This window comes from Erythranthe guttata, chromosome 9 (assembly GCF_056151865.1).
Source record: "Erythranthe guttata isolate IM_541 chromosome 9, IM_541, whole genome shotgun sequence".
NCBI classification, from domain to species: Eukaryota; Viridiplantae; Streptophyta; class Magnoliopsida; order Lamiales; family Phrymaceae; genus Erythranthe; species Erythranthe guttata.
In genome coordinates, this window is record NC_142541.1 from 16,848,663 (window position 1) to 16,865,368 (window position 16,706).

The window sequence follows — 16,706 nt, forward strand, 5'->3', positions numbered from 1 at the left end:
CCCCGTTGCTATCGATTTGTCAAGTAAAATTACTCGGTTCTTGATAGCGAAATTGGGTGGCACGAACTCCCACGTATGTTCTTGATGACCCACTCCACAACTGTTTAGAATGTTTTGAATAACACTATAAATAGTGTGTTTGATTTGGTCTTGTAGAATACAACTTGATAAGAAGACTAGACAACTAATTATATTTTAGATTTATGTCATAGTTACACATCACTTGCAGAGTTAACAGTCGAAACAGTTGGTAATTACTCAGTAATTAGTAATTTCAAGTACATTGATAGGCGAAAGCTAAAAAAAAAATCAGGAGTGAAATTAACAATCTTGAACAAAAGAATAAAAGCAAGCAAAGTCGTACACGTGTCAAGAAAAGAAAACAAACACACAAGCAGAAACGAACTACACCACCCTTACATTTCACGTAAGGGCGTTCCTTCTGCGCTACAAGTACAACAACGGTGATGCACGTTTCGATTTGGCGAAGCATTAAATTCACCACCATCTCCCCGAAAAGATCTGGGGTCTCTTCGATCGAAATGCATGGAAATCGAGCGCAGTTTGGACCAAGCTGTGGCGTTGGAGCTAGACACCCTTTTAACAAAATCTCTGTTCTCGTATAAATACGTGGCTAGGAAAACCACAAGGCAAGTCCCTGTTATCCCCGCTGTTATTCCAAACAGGAGTTTGAATTTTTTCAGTTCGATCCTTTTCCATGGTTCCGTGGAGGGATCATATTCCTTACACTTCTTTTTTATCCACCTCTTAGTTGTTACCGTAACATTATGATTATCAGTCAGTTTAATAATTGCACGAGACACATCAGCAACTAACGGTGAGCCCTTTGGGAATACCTGTCAATTTGTTTATTATTTTTACAAGTATAAATATAGAAAGACAGATTGTATGTTGAATCAAGAAATTAATGACACTTACAAAGGCGAAGCCCTCAGTGTGATACGCTGAGCCAACTTGCACGTACTTGTCACAGTACGTGGATAAGAAGAGATTGCTGTAAGGAGTACGAGTAAACATAGCCGTTATGCCACCATTTGTACTCTTATTAGAGAAGGCAGCATGAAATTCATCAGCAGTTTCATAACTCTTGATCCTGGATTCGTCGAACCCCAGACTTTTCAGGAAATCAAAGACGAAAGAGCCACTGCGACATCCAACGTATGCTTTGTCTCTAATAAGCTTACTTACTTCTGAATCGGTATTATGATCAAGCTTGATAATTGTAAATTTTGCCGAAAGACTTGCTGTGTAAAACGCGGTCAATATCAGGACAACAAACACCCATACGACTAACACCAGCCGACCTAAATTGCTCACTATCTTTTCCCCTACAACAAGTATATACGTAAAAATGATCTATTATAAGTCAACAACAAATACAGCCAATGTATGTTTAGTTACTAGAAATTTAGAACATAAGAATTACTCACTGTTGGAAAATACCAATGACATGAAGGGGACGTAAAAGATGAGACCAATATGTTCTGATACGGGACCTCTGAAATCTGAGTTTAACCTATGCTCGAGAATCCACAGAGCCAGTCCAGTGAAAATGAACAAGGCTATGGCAGTTAACCATAGTTTAAGTTCGAGGGGCTTCACGAAAAAATATTTACCCTTGCTTTTGTCAAACTGACCAATTTCTTGTGTCATGGTAATACCTCCTTGTTCAATCGGAAGAGTGAAGTCAACGTATTCCGATCGATCTGCTGTAATCGTTATGTCTCCAACAGCAGAATCAAAGTTCTGTGAAGTCAAGAACATGAATAAAAGTCATGCCAAACAGGAAAAAATAAAAAGAAAAATACAAATTCAAGTTATCAAATAAAAGATAACCAATCTTGGTATTAATTATTTTACCCCATTAAAAACTTGGTATGATAAATTAGTGTAGCTCCGACCTGAGCCATTATACATTTCAAACGGGATAAATTCATACTCAGTGACATAAGGTAGTTCTGCCATGACATACTTGAACAAATCTATGTATAATCCAGTAATGTTTGTGGCATCAGTTGTATTTACAAATTCTGGAAAACCAGCTTTTGATGGAACCCCGACTCTAAGCTTTTTACCACGTAATGGAACCTCCCATCCCTTTGGTATATTGCTTGATCCTCCAGGCCATGTAATATTCTCCAATTTATTACCTCTAAAACCTGTCGTGTTCGCATTCATTCGACTTGAACTTTGCAATATTGGTTTCCAAAATCCAACTTTTGTCAGCCCTGTTCCATTTACATTCAATATTTCAAAAGATAATGGCTCTAATTTCCCATTAACCAATCTGAAATTCCCAGAGAGTCCTTCGAATTTGGTTTCCAACATTGCTGCCCGAAGAATCGGACCTCTTTGTGATGTACCAGTAATAAATATGTCGGTAGAGTTAAGAGCACTTGTGTTCTGCACATAAGTTGGCTCCCTAAATCCAACTTTCTCAGCAGCTTGAGCCAATGCGCTTAAGGTATCGTATGCCCACAACCCATAAAGGTTGATCTCTTGTGGTACAGGAATTCCTGGATTAATCTCTGCAAACTTTTTCTTCCACCTTATAGTTGTAGAATTGAGTGTAGGCGAACTTGGAACGAGGGGTTTTACACCAAGAACTCCTTGCATAGACTTTACAATGAGTGGGTTGTCCAGTGAATAAAACAAATTCATGATACCGCTGGTTACGATCCACACGTAGCCGTTACTCATCATTTCCGCTTCCTTTGCTTTGAGGAAGATTCTAGAAGCAAGAGGGGTTGTAGTGTGCACCACAAACACCCTAGTCTGCATATTTCTCATATGGTTTAGCTCTTCAATGATGAAGTCATCATTTGCCGAGATAGGGATGACGCTTCTGTACGAAACTCGAGCATTTACTTGTTGAAATGCATTAGACAGGTAAGGTATAATGCCATTACCATAGTCTGAATCTTCATATACAAAAATAATTTGATTCCAGTGAAAGTACTTAACTATGGCGGCAATAGCATCAACTTGAGCAGCATCATTTATGGCTGCTTGAAAAAAATAGGGAGGTTGACCGAGAGAAGGGCTGGTTGCCGTGAAAGAAATGACGGGCACATGTGCTGCATTTCCAAGACCAGACACAAAGTTTGCGTGTGTAGATGATTGAGGACCAATAATGGCATCGACTTGCACATCCTTCAACAAATTGAGCGCTGCATGCATATATCCACGGGAGATAGATAATCATGTGAGAGTCGCACAAACATAAAACAAGCGAGTATTTTTCGACAAAGAATGGTTTAGTCAACTAGGGGAGACAATAAGATTAGCATCATAAGTCAATACAAACAAAACATAACGAAAATGGAGCAGAAGGTAAGGATTAGATACCACGAGCTGCAGCAACGGTTACTTGAGGTCCTGAATCCCTTGGATGAAGCACAATTCTTGTCGCGTAGCTTGAGTTAATTGAATAAAAATCGGAGAGAGCTAATAACAAGCTGGTGTTGCCTATGCGTCCGTTTGCGGAATTTGCATCAAGAATCACACCAACTTGAAAGGTAGTATTTAGCTGTGCATTGCACAATGAGAGAAATAGACAGAGTAGTGAGACAGAGAAAACTGTGAAGAAATTCATTTTCATGTTTGCCAAATTCTGATCTGCAATTTTGTAATACATATATATATATATATATATATATATATATATATATATATATATATATATATATATATATATATATATATATATATATATATATATATACATATATATAAGCCACAGGTAACTTATAAGTAGTTGAACTGAGAAAGTTTCATGAGCTTAATTATCTTGAACTGTTAAAAGTCTTCAGATTATAAAAATATCTGAAGACTTTGGTAGGCAATTAAATAAAGAGAGGTGTTGCATCACATATTCTGTAATTCAGCAGGATTATGACAATTTCTGAGCATTTTCTTTGGAGAAAAGTTCCAACTCTGCTGCAATTAATTTAGGGTGAAGTTAGTTCATTACCTCCTCAGCCACCACAGTTGCCACCATCTCCGCCGCTGACCTCAAGCAAAAAGCCGCCGCTCCGCCATGGCCTCTCCCCCCAATCCATCCCCAAATGCGAACAGGAACTTAATCTCCGACGAGAAATCCTGTTCGATTTCGGTGATTATTTTACGTCTAACAAAACTAGAAATCTGGCCCCAATTTGACATCCAATTGATTGAGGTATCCATAGAATTTAGGTCACCAAACTCTGAAATCTGCCCCCAATTATTATTATACGTCTAAAAGAGATGAAACACCAAAAACTAATAATTAAATAGATAAATAAAAAGATAAAAACAAATAATATTAACGGGATATCCCGTTGACCAAATAGTGAACAGCCCAGACAAATGGGGCTCATGGACTCGACTGCACTCGGAGGCATCTGTAGCCCAATAAGTAACTCGACTCGGTACTCAGTCCTGATTGAAATCAATACGTCGTCGTTTTCTTAAAAAAAAAAAAAAACAAGGACAAAAAAAGTAATATGTTACAACTTATAAACACATACACGCATTGACAAGATGTTCTCAAACCAATTGCTCAAAGAGACAAACAAAAATGTTACTATATTTTTACACAAATTTGATGTTTTTTTTTCTTTTCAAGGTGGTCAAGAACTCGGCTGATGATGTGCAGCTAAAATCGCGCGGTCGGAACGTGGACTAACCGATCCATTTTCACTTTCCGTTACAGTGCTAAAACCATCTTGATGCACATTATAATCTCGATACGCATTAAAATCTGGCGATGCATTTCCGCTCTCGTCTTTCGACCGAAAAGATTTAGGGTCCCTCTGATCGAAATGCTTCAAAATCGCTCGTAATTTCGACCAGGTTGTTGTCCCAGAGTTCGTTATGACCCTCCTAACAAAATCTCTGTTCTCGTAAAAATACGAGACCAGAAATACCAACAGGCAAGTGCACGTAATTCCGGCCGTTATTCCAAACAGGATTTTGAAACTCCCCAACCTTATTTTCGTCAATGAGTCCTTAGACTGACTATCTTCATTACACGCGGATTGTCTTATCCAACGATCCCTTATTTCCAATATCTTTTGATTATCCGTAAGTTTAATAATCGCACGCGACACATCCGCAACTAACGGCGACCCCTTCGGGAACACCTGCCAAATTTTTTCGATAAAGAAAAAAATAAAATCAATGTCTATAAAATTTATTATCAAACCCAAATTATAAAGTAATCAACACTTACGAAGCCAACGCCGTCTGTGATATTCGGTGTGCCAACTTTCATGTACTTATTACAGTACTTGGACAAGAAGAGATTGGTGTACGGAGTGCGAGAAAACATCGCCTTTATGGTACCGTTGCTCAACGCCTCGTCAAATTCACGTGGATTCTTACAAGTCTTGATATTCTTTTTTTTGAACCCCAAACCTATCAAAAACTCGAATATGAAGGATCCTTCGCGGCATCCAACATAGTCTCCGTTTTTAATGAGTGTATCTATATTCGTGCCTTGTTTTTCGAGCTTATCTGTTGTGAAACTTGCCGAAAGACTTGCTGTGTAAGTTGAGCTCAATATCAAGACAACGAATATCCACACTACTAATACCAGTCGAGCTAAATTGCTCACTATTCTTTCCCCTACACATCATGTATATATTAGTTAGTTACAGATAAACCTCTATAAATTAATACAGTTGGGACTAGCAAAATTTTATTAATTTAGCGAAATATTAAATTATCGAACTAATAATTTAGTAGGTTTTTATCGAGCCGGGATCAGAAGAAACTATTATTTAAGCGAGGTTATTAATTTATCGAGGTTCAACTGTATTAGTATATATACAAGGATTGATCAATATATATATATATATATATATATATATATATGTGTGTGTGTGTGTGTGTGTGTGTGTGTGTGTGTGTGTGTGTGTGTGTGTGTCTGAAATTACTTACTGTTGGCAAAGACTAATGACATGAAGGGAATGTAAAGGATGAGGCCGACGTGTTCCGACGGGGGACCTCTAAAAGCTGCGTTAAATCTATGTTCGAGAATCCAAAGAGCAACTCCGGTTAGAACTAAGATGGCTATGGAAGTTAACCATAGTTCGCGTGTGAAGGGCTTCAAGAAAAACGATTTAACATCGGCTTTGGCGTACGTAATGTTTTGTGTTATCGTAACACCACCTTCTTCAATCGGAAGAGTGAAGTCAACGTATTCCGATCTCGTTGCCGTTATCGTGAGATCTCCAACGACAGCATCATAGACCTAAAATGCCAAACACATTAACCAATTTACAAATTCAATTGATCAATCTTGAAAGTATTTATTTGTTTATTTACCCCGTTAGCAACTTGACGCGATAATTCGTTGTAGGTCCCAGCATTTGATCCGTCGGGTTTTTTATACGGGACGTACTCGTAACGTACTGCGTAAGGTAGTGCAGCCATGACAGAATCGAACAAATCTATGTAGTAGCCACTAATTTTGGTACTATTCGTTTGATGATCCGTTTTCGCATTTACGAATTCCGGAAAACCGCCTTGTGCTGGTACACCGACTCTGAGTTTCTTACCACTCACTGGAACCTCCCATCCTTTCGGTACGTTAATCGGTTGTCCAGGCCATATAATCTTCTCCAGTTTCGGTAAATTACTCTGAGTCTTATTCCTTTCACTTGAATTTTGCAACAATGGAGTCCATATTCCAACTTCTCTTGGAACTTCTCCGTTTATATTTAATATTTGGAAAGATGACGACTTTAGTTTACCGTCAACCAATTTGAAATTCCCGGAAAGCCCTTCAAATTCGGTTTCCAGCATTGCTGCCCGAAGTTTTGGACCTGTTATTGATTTTTCGGTGATGAACATGTCTGCGGAATTGAGGGAAGTTGTGTTCGGCAAAGAAGTCGGTTCCTCCCTGAATCCGATTTTCTCGGCAGCCATAGCTAATGCAAACAAAGTGTCGTATGCCCAAAGCCCGTAAAGGGTTATCTCCGGTGGTGGATCAATAATTCCTGGATTAATCTCTTTAAACTTGTTCTGCCACTTCATAGTGGTGGAATCGAGTTTACTCGATATTGGAACGAGGGGTTTAACTCCAAGAACTCCTTGCATGGACTCCACAACTTTCGAATCGAACGAATAAAACAGATTCATGATCCCGCTAGTCACTATCCAAACATAGCCTTCGTCGATCATTTCTGCTTCCTTGGCTTTCCGGAAGATTGTAGAAGCAAGAGAGCTCGAGGTATGAACCACAAACACCCTCGTCTGCATAGTTTTCATCTTGTACATCTCTTGGAGGATTAAGTCGTCACTTGCCGATATAGGGATGACGCTTCTGTAAGAAACTCGAGCGTTGACTTGTTGGAATGCGTTAGAGAGATAAGGAGTAATGCCGATGCCGTAATCCGAATCTTCGTATATCAAGACAACTTGACTCCATTTAAAGTAGTTGACTATGGCGGCGATAGCATCAACTTGAGCAGCATCGTTTATGGCTGTCTGAACAAAGTACGAAGCCTGCGGGTAGAAAGAAGGACTTGTGGCGGAGAATGAAACGACCGGCACGTTTGCTGCGTCTCCGAGGCCGATCACAAAGTTTGCTTGTGTCGATGTTTGAGGACCGATTATCGCGTCAACTTGTACATCCTTCAACAAATTTAGCGCTGCATTTGTGGGAAGCAATTGCAATTGCAATAAATAAAATAGAATCATACGTGTGAAGAAAATTAGAAAACTGAAAGAATGAGTTGATAAGCCGTACCTCTATCGGCAGCATCGGTGAGTTGTTTTCTTGAATCCCTTGGATGAAGCACGATTCTTGTCGAATAGTTTGAGTTTATTGAATAAAAATCGGAGAGAGCTAACGACAAGCTGGTATTGCCTATTCGGCCGACGAGTGAATCGGCATCAAGAATGACACCAACTCGAAAGGTTGTATTATTTGTTTGTGCATTGCACGGTGAGAGAAAAAGACTAATTAGTAGCGAGAGAGAGAAAGCTGCGAAGAAATGCATTTTCATGCCTGGTAAATTCTGATCTGCAATTTTCTGATTATGCAATCCAATTTGTGCGTGTGCCACAATTATCTTGAATTGTTAAAAGTCCACTGAAATTAAAAGATAGTTTAATACTTTAGTAGGCAATTAAATATAAATTGATCTTGCATCACTTTTACTGTAACATCATAGGACGAGGACAAATTCTGAGCATTTAATTTCATTTTCAAGAAATAAACAACCATTATTGTTTTAAAAATAAGGTAAACATTCATGAATTGTTCTAGCTTGACTTATTTTTAATTCCATGATGTTGATGAATTCAAATTGAAGTAAATCTGAAATGCCTCTTCTAATTAGTGAGGAGCTCATACCATTATTCTTCTAAATTAAAATAAATAACTTTGTGGAGTGTTTTGCAAACCTGTTGAAAATTCAACTTGGTTATTTCCGTACGCCTCGTTTGGTTGGGAAGATTAACCGGACGTCCCAGGGTCGGATAAAATAATTGAATATTCATTAGATTATTTAATCTTGGCAACCAAACGAGGTCGTAGTGAATAAGTCTATCTTGAACCAAAGAAGAAAAAAGTAAATTTACAATATGTTGTTCTCAATCAAATTGCTCAAAGACACTTTCACAAAGTATGCAAAAACAAACTAAACCACTCTGCTGTTTTCAACCTGAACTGAACTTGATCCATGCGCATCTTCTTCCGTTATACGGTCTGAATTCGGACAGACATTGTCTTCATTTTCACTCTGTATTTCTTCGGCTGGAACCGGATTTTGATGTCTTGATGATGCGTATTCGCCAGACCGAAAAGAATTGGGGTCCCTTTGATCAAAATGCCTCGACATCGCACGTAATTTCGACCAAGTTGTCATTTCAGAGCTAGAAATCCTCTGCACAAAATCTCTGTTTTTGTATAAATACGACACTAAAAACACCACAAGACAAGCCCCTGTCACCCCACCTGTTATTGCAAACAAAACTGTAAAACTTCTCAAGCTAATAGATGTTGACGAGGGCTCGAAGGGACCATCGTCATTAAATTGGCTTGTCCAGTTTGCCTTTATTGCAGATATCGTGTGATTATCCGTCAATTTAATAATCGCACGCGACACATCTGAGACTAACGGTGACCCCTTAGGGAATGCCTGTCAATTTTTTTTAAGAAGAAGAATTATTACAATACCTATATATAATGAAAGAGGTTGAAATAAAGAAATTAAATACTTACAAAGGCAAAACCCTCACTTAGATAGGGTGAGCCAACTTTCATGTACTTGTTACGGTACTTGGATAAGAAGATGTTTGTGTAAGGAGTGGGAGAAAACATGGCCTTTATTCCACCTTTTTCACTTCCTTTAGACAAGGCTTCGTCGAGTTCTTCAGGCCGTGTGTAAACTCTAATGTAGCTTTCGTTGAATCCGAGGTCTTTCAATAACTCAAAAACGAAAGAGCCATTCCGACATCCAACATAGTCGTTGTTTCTAATAAGCTCACTTACATCAGTATGGTCTTTTTCAAGCTTGGCTGTTGTGAATTCTGCAGAAAGACTTGCTGTGAATGTTGAGTTCAATATCAGCACAATGAATATCCAGACGACTATCACGATTCGAGCCAAATTGCTCACTATTCTTTCCCCTACAAATGACATTTATAATTTAGCTACAAATGACATTTATAATTTAGCTACAAATGTTGGATATGCAAGAATAGATGAAAGCATGTCTGAATGGAGGAGGGAAAAAATATATAATTAAAATTACTCACTGTTGGCAAACACTAATGACATGAAGGGAATGTAAAAGATGAGGCCGACGTGTTCTGAAGCGGGACCCCTGAAAGCTTTGTTAACCCTATGCTCGAGAATCCACAGAGCCAATCCAGTGAAAATGAACAGAGCTATTGCAGTTAACCATAGTTCCTTTTCGAGGGGATTCAAGAAAAATAATTCACTATTGATTTTGTCGTCGTACTGAATTTTCTGTGTCCTGGTAACCCCACCTTGTTCAATCGGAATAGAGAAATCAACATATTCTGATCTATTGGCTGTGATTGTTATGTCTCCGATAACAATGTCATACTCCTACAAAGTCAAAACACATATACTAAGAATGTTTCAATATTAAAGGACAATCAATCTCGGTTATTATCTTACCCCATAAAGAACTTTCTGTGATAAATCATCGTAGCTCCCAGCACTGGATCCATCGGGTTTTGCAAACCGCGCAAATTCATATTCAACTGTGTAAGGTAGTGCTGCCATGACAGACTTAAACAAATCTATGTACAATCCAGTGATGTTGGTAGCGTTAGATGTATTTACAAACTCTGGAAAACCAGCTACAGCTGGAACTCCAACTTTAAGCTTTTCACCACTTACTGAGACCTCCCATCCCTTTGGTATGTTTCTCGATTTTCCAGGCCATGTAATTTGATCCAGTTCCTCACCTAAAAAACCCGTCATGTTCGCATTCCTTTGACTTGATGAACTTGGCAATAATGGTGACCATTTTCCTACTTGTCTCAGCTTCTTCCTACGCACATTCAATATCTGAAAAGATGATGGCTGTAATTGCCCATTAACCAATTTGAAATACCCTGCGAGTCCTTCGAATTCAGTACCCAATATTTCTGGCAGAAGTTTCGGACCTGTCTGTGATGTTCCTGTAGTAAATATGTTGGTAGAGTTAAGGGCAGTTGTGTTCTGCAAATAAGTTGGCTCCCTAAATCCAACTTTCTCAGCAGCTATAGCCAATGCGCTTAAGGTATCATATGCCCACAGCCCAAAAAGGTTGATCTCTGGCGGTGGAGTAATTCCTGGATTAATCTCTGCAAACTTGTTCTGCCACCTTGTAGTGGTGGACTTGAGTTTTCCTGATCTTGGAACAAACGGTTTTACACCGATAACTCCTTGCATAGACTCTACAATGCGTGGGTCCTCTAATGAATAAAACAAATTCATGAGCCCACTCGTCACAATCCACACATAGCCTTCACTCATCATTTCAGCTTCCTTTGCTTTGAGGAAGATTTTAGAAGCAAGAGGCGTTGTAGTATGCACCACAAACACCCTTGTCTGCATCTTTTTCATCTTGTGCAGCTCTTCAATGATGAAGTCATCATTTGCCGAGACTGGGATAACGCTTCTGTACGAAACTCGAGCATTGACTTCTTGAAATGCATTAGAAAGGTAAGGTATAATGCCGTTTCCATAATCTGAATCTTCGTACACGAAAATAATTCGATACCAATGGAAGTACTTAACTATGGCGGCAATAGCATCAACTTGAGCGGCATCATTTATGGCTGCCTGGACAAAATAAGGAGTCTGAGGGCGGAGAGAAGGACTTGTTGCCGTGAAAGAAATGACCGGCACTTTTGCTGCACCCCCAAGACCAATCACAAAGTTTGCTTGTGCAGATGTTTGAGGACCAATTATCGCATCAACTTGTACATCCTTCAATAAATTGAGAGCTGCATATATTCATAGTATAGAATCATGTGAGAATCGATTACTTATTGGCTTATACCTACCGTCACACAAACATAAAACAGGTAACAGAGTATCGAGACAAGGTCCTCAAAAAAAAAAAGTCCTCAAGAAGTATCGAGACAAGAAGATTAGCATGCATATATCTAAAAGATTTACTACAACAAAGTTCAAAGATTAAAGATTGGAAGTGTTTGATACCATCAGCAGCAGCAGTTGTGACTTGTCTTCTTGAATCCCTTGGATGAAGAACAATCCTTGTCGAATACTTTCTGTGAACCGAGTAAAAATCGGAGAGGGCTAAAGACAGGCTGGTGTTGCCTGTGCGTGCATTTGTGGAATTAGCATCGAGAATCACACCAACTTGAAAGGTAGTATTTTGCTGTGCATTGCACAATGAGAGAAATAGACTTAGTGAAACAGAGAAAACTGTGAAGAAATTCATTTTCATGTTTGCCAAATTCTGATCTGCAATTTTGTTATTACGCCATGTATATTTAGGCCACAAGCAACTAATTATAATTTGAACCAATAAGGTGTAATTAGCTTAATTATCTTGAATTGTTAAAAGTCCACTCAGATTATAAAAATATCTGAAGACAATTTCTGAGCATTTTCTTTGGAGAAAAGTTCCAACTCGGCTGCAAATAATTTAGGGTGAAGTTAGTTCGTTACCTCCTCAGCCACCGCCGTTGCCAACATCGCCGCCGCTGACCTCAAGCAAACAGCTGCCGCTCCGCCATGACCTCTCCCCCCAATCCATCCCCAAATGCGAACAGGAACTTAATCTCCGACGAGAAATCCTGTTCGATTTCGGTGATTATTTTACGTCTAACAAAACTAGAAATCTGGCCCCAATTTGACATCCAATTGATTGAGGTATCCATAGAATTTAGGTCACCAAACTCTGAAATCTGCCCCCAATTATTATTATACGTCTAAAAGAGATGAAACACCAAAAACTAATAATTAAATAGATAAATAAAAAGATAAAAACAAATAATATTAACGGGATATCCCGTTGACCAAATAGTGAACAGCCCAGACAAATGGGGCTCATGGACTCGACTGCACTCGGAGGCATCTGTAGCCCAATAAGTAACTCAATTGACTCGGTACTCAGTCCTGATTGAAATCAATACGTCGTCGTTTTCTTAAAAAAAAAAAACGACAAAAAACCGGTAAACATACACTACAGCATATACGTTATATACACATACACGCATTGACAATATGTTCTCAAACCAATTGCTCAAAGAGACAAACAAAAATGTACTATATTTTTACACACTTCTGAATTTTTTTTTATTATTTTTTTTTAATTTCAAGCTGGACTAGAACTTGGGTGATGATCCGCATCTAACATTGCGTGGTCTGAACGTGGACTAAAAGATCCACTCTCACTCGCCGTTTCTCGATCTCCGTTATAATATCGATACGCATTAAAATCGGGAGACGCATTTCCGGTGTTGCCGCCGCCTTTTTTAGACAGAGAAGATCGGGGGTCTATTTGATCGAAATGCCGGAAAAGCGCGCGTAATTTGGACCAAGTTGTTGCGCCAGAGTTCGACACGACCCTCCGAATGAAATCCCTGTTTCTATACATATACGCGACTAGAAATACTGAAACACAAGTCCCTGTGATTCCCGCCGTTATTCCAAACAGAATTTCGAAACTCTTCAAGCTTATTCGTAACGACGTATCCTTAGTCGAATCGTCTCCGTTGCATGCCGATTGATCTCTTATCCAGTGTCCCCTTATTTCCAATATTCTTTGATTATCTGTCAGTTTGATTATCGCACGTGACACGTCAGCAACTAACGGTGACCCCCTAGGAAATACCTGTCAATTTTTTTTTTAAAGAATTAATAATAATAATTATTATGACAAGTAGGTAGGTTGGTAGAGATTATATATATAGTACTTACAAATGCAACTCCCTTGGTAATATTTGGTGTGCCAACTGTCATGTACTTGTTACAGAACTTGGATAAGAAGAGATCGGTATAAGTAGTGCGCGCAAACATCGCCTTTATCTCACCTTTAGACAAGGCATTATGAAAATCCTCCGGAGTTTTATAAAGTTTGATGTTTTTGTCCGTGAAATTCAGCCCTTTCAAGAACTCGATAATGAACGAGCCTTGGCGGCATCCAACACTGTGGTTGTTTCTAACAAGTGTACTCAAATCCTTATAGATTTTTTGAGGCTCCAATGTTGTTAATCCTGCTGAAAGACTTGCCGTGTAAGTTGAGTTCAGTATCAGCACGACGAATATCCACACCACCACGACCAATCGAGCTAAATTGCTCACTATTCTTTCCCCTGCGATACGTCAACAAGAACGATGCATGTGTCTCGTTAATGCTCAAAAAAAAAAAATTAAAAATGGAGGAAATATTATTATTACTCACTGTTTGCATATACAATTGACATGAACGGGATGTAAAGGATCAAGCCGAGATGCTCCGACGGGGGGCCTCTGAAAGCGATGTTATACCTATGCTCGAGAATCCAAATAGCAACTCCGGTTAAAATTAACAGGGCTACGGTAGTTAACCATAGTTCCCATTTAAGAGGCCTCCAAAAAAACCATTTGTCGTTGGGATCGACATCGTAATCCATTTTTTGTATGATGTTAACACCACCTTCTTCGATTGGAAGAGTGAAATCGATAAGTTCCGATCTTTTGGATGTTATCGTGATATCTCCAACAGCAGCATCAAAGTTCTATAAATGAAGATTGTCAATAACATGAATATTCAAAATTTATAAGCTAATCAAAGTTTTGGTGTCACATTTACCCCGTTGTAAACTTCGTTTAAGTAATCATCATAACTCGCGGCATGTGAGCCGTCTGAACTTTTAAACGGGAAGTACTCGTATCGGACGGCATATGGTAGTGCAGCCATGACGGCATCGAATAAATCAATGTACAATCCAGTAATTTTGGTAGCGTTTGTTTTAGAATCGGTATTGACTTTTACGAATTGCGGGAAACCACCGACAGCTGGAACCCCAACCCGAAGCTTCTTACCACTCACCGGAACCTCCCATCCCTTTGGTACATTCCTCGATTCTCCGGGCCATACAATATTCTCCAACTTCTCACCCGAAAAACCCGTCATGTTTGCGTTCGTTTCACTTAACGGAGTCCATATTCCAACTTCTGTCAGCCCCTCTATGTTTATACTTAGTATCTGGAAAGAAGACGACTTTAGTTTACTGTCGACCAATTTGAATTTCCCGGCAAGTCCTTCGAATTCAGTTTCCAACATTGCTGCACGGAATTTCGGACCTGTTAATGATGTTTCGTTAATAAACAGTGTGGTTGTGTTTGGGGAAGAACTCGGCTGCTTCGTAAATCCAACTTTCTCGGCAGCCAAAGCCAATGCCCACAAAGTATCATATGCCCACAGCCCGTAAAGGCTCGTTTCTCCGAGTTTAGTCGATATTGGAACGAGGGGTTTTACACCGAGAACTCCCTGCATAGACTCTACAACTTTTGAGTCCAATGAATAAAACAAATTCACGATACCGCTGGTTACGATCCACACATAGCCTTCACTCATCATTTCTGCTTCCTTTGCTTTCAAGAAGATTCTAGAAGCAAGACCGCTCGTAGTATGCACCACAAAAACCCGTGTCTGCATAGTTTTCATCTTGTACAGCTCTTGAAGGATGAAATCGTTAGTTGCCGAGATAGGGATAGTGCTTCTGTATGAAACTCGAGCGTTCACTTGTTGGAATGCATTCGAAAGGTACGGAGTAAGGCTAATGCCGTAATCTGAGTCTTCGTAAACGAGAACAACTTGAGACCATTTGAAGTACTTAACTATGGCGGCAACAGCATCGACTTGATCAGCGTCGTCGATGGCTGTTTGAAGGAAAAATGGAGTTTGGTAATGGAGAGACGGACTCGTTGCGGAAAAAGAAACGATCGGCACTTTTGCTGCATCTCCAAGACCGATTACAAAGTTTGCTTGTGCAGTTTCTTGAGGACCGATTATTGCATTGACTTTTACATCCTTCAACAAATATAGAGCTGCATGTACCAAGTAAACCGCGAATTACGATACATGAGATAAACTTCAAGTAACGTTTTCCAGGTTTATTCGAACCAAAAGAAAAGTTTATAGCTAGAGAATGATTCGATCAAATATGATTAGGGGTGAGTGGCAACCAAAAAACATTAGCATTTAAATCGTTAACGACCGCAAATATCGAGTTGGAAAGGTAACAAGACATATAAACTAGTCCTTACATTGGATTATTTAATGGCAACAGTTGAAACAAAGCAAAAAATATGTAGCAAAAAGGGAAGGATTATATATATATACCTCTATCTGCAGCATCGGTGACTTGTCCTCTTGAATCAGTTACATTAAGCACAATTCTTGTCGAATAATTTGAGTGAGTTGAATAAAAATCGGAGAGTGCTTGAGACAAGCTGGTATTGCCTATTCGGCCGACTAGTGAATCGGCATCAAGAATGACACCAACTCGAAAGGTTGTATTATTTGTCTGTGCATTGCACGGTGAGAGAAAAAGACTAATTAGTAGCGAGAGAGAGAAAGCTGCGAAGAAATGCATTTTCATATCTGGTAAATTCTGATCTGCAATTTTCTGATTACAAATTAAGCCACACAAGTAACTGAGTTGAACTCGGAAAGTTTCACCGATCGTAGCATAATCTTGAATTGTTAAAAGTCCACTCGGAATAAAGTAATAAACACGAGCATTTTTTCTTTCATCTCAAGACGAAACAAGAGTTGAGTGTGTCCAGTGTCGGAGTTCGAGTTTTCTGAAAAAATAAAATAATCATGGATTACTTGAGCTTGACTACTCCAATTCCAGACAATATTTGATGAATTCAAAAAAAAATCTTCTTTTTTGTAAGACTAATTAATGTCAACGAGCAATCTAAAGTGGCTCTTCTGATGAGTGAAAAGCTCATACAAAAAAATCCCCATCGTAAAAAATGAGTATCGTAAAGTCGCTTTCCACTTTGCAATTCTTGGAGATTTAGTCATTATGCAAAATAGTTTCCAGAAATTATTATACATGTAGTAATATAAAATATGATTTAGATATACGAATCTAGCTCAATCTCGATCCGAACGAGCTTTTTACGATTGATATCGAATAGTTTGGTCTGATTTTACTGTCTTGATTTTACATCAGTGTTGATAAATCTTGACAGAAGATGTCAA

The 16,706-nt window shown here is 39.0% G+C and overlaps 4 protein-coding genes across 7 annotated transcripts; all 4 read right to left on the reverse strand.

Annotated features, from left to right (window-relative positions):
* Positions 1–186: 186 nt before the first annotated feature.
* Positions 187–4,265, reverse strand: LOC105975828 (glutamate receptor 2.7). Of its 3 annotated transcripts, XM_088823221.1 has the most exons (7): positions 3,995–4,265; positions 3,370–3,550; positions 1,882–3,191; positions 1,452–1,767; positions 1,210–1,349; positions 940–1,015; positions 187–857 (listed from the first exon to the last, which is right to left on the reverse strand). In XM_088823221.1, the coding sequence occupies exons 1-6, from the start codon at positions 4,019–4,021 to the stop codon at positions 989–991; spliced, it is 2,001 nt and encodes a 666-aa protein (XP_088679347.1). In that variant the 5' UTR covers positions 4,022–4,265; the 3' UTR covers positions 187–857; positions 940–988. The 3 variants fall into 3 exon arrangements, with proteins under 3 accessions (XP_088679347.1, XP_012856517.2, XP_012856516.2); XM_013001063.2 differs by having other exon boundaries at positions 940–1,349; XM_013001062.2 differs by lacking the exon at positions 3,995–4,265 and having other exon boundaries at positions 940–1,349; positions 3,370–3,648.
* Positions 4,266–4,618: 353 nt separating this feature from the next.
* LOC148768238 (glutamate receptor 2.8-like) lies at positions 4,619–8,009 on the reverse strand. Its single transcript, XM_088822812.1, has 5 exons — positions 7,757–8,009; positions 6,331–7,658; positions 5,944–6,256; positions 5,234–5,628; positions 4,619–5,144 (listed from the first exon to the last, which is right to left on the reverse strand). The coding sequence occupies exons 1-5, from the start codon at positions 8,007–8,009 to the stop codon at positions 4,632–4,634; spliced, it is 2,802 nt and encodes a 933-aa protein (XP_088678938.1). The 3' UTR covers positions 4,619–4,631.
* Positions 8,010–8,527: 518 nt separating this feature from the next.
* On the reverse strand, positions 8,528–12,440 carry LOC148768239 (glutamate receptor 2.7-like). Of its 2 annotated transcripts, none has more exons than XM_088823219.1 (6): positions 12,170–12,440; positions 11,696–11,876; positions 10,160–11,478; positions 9,772–10,087; positions 9,236–9,642; positions 8,528–9,152 (listed from the first exon to the last, which is right to left on the reverse strand). In XM_088823219.1, exons 1-6 carry the CDS (start codon positions 12,194–12,196, stop codon positions 8,652–8,654), a joined length of 2,751 nt encoding a protein of 916 aa, XP_088679345.1. In that variant the 5' UTR covers positions 12,197–12,440; the 3' UTR covers positions 8,528–8,651. The 2 variants fall into 2 exon arrangements, with proteins under 2 accessions (XP_088679345.1, XP_088679346.1); XM_088823220.1 differs by having other exon boundaries at positions 9,010–9,152; positions 9,253–9,642.
* A 230-nt stretch (positions 12,441–12,670) lies between these two features.
* LOC105975412 (glutamate receptor 2.8) lies at positions 12,671–16,374 on the reverse strand. Its single transcript, XM_088823215.1, has 5 exons — positions 15,834–16,374; positions 14,298–15,538; positions 13,908–14,223; positions 13,424–13,818; positions 12,671–13,337 (listed from the first exon to the last, which is right to left on the reverse strand). Exons 1-5 carry the CDS (start codon positions 16,090–16,092, stop codon positions 12,819–12,821), a joined length of 2,730 nt encoding a protein of 909 aa, XP_088679341.1. The 5' UTR covers positions 16,093–16,374; the 3' UTR covers positions 12,671–12,818.
* Between the last annotated feature and the right edge of the window lie 332 nt (positions 16,375–16,706).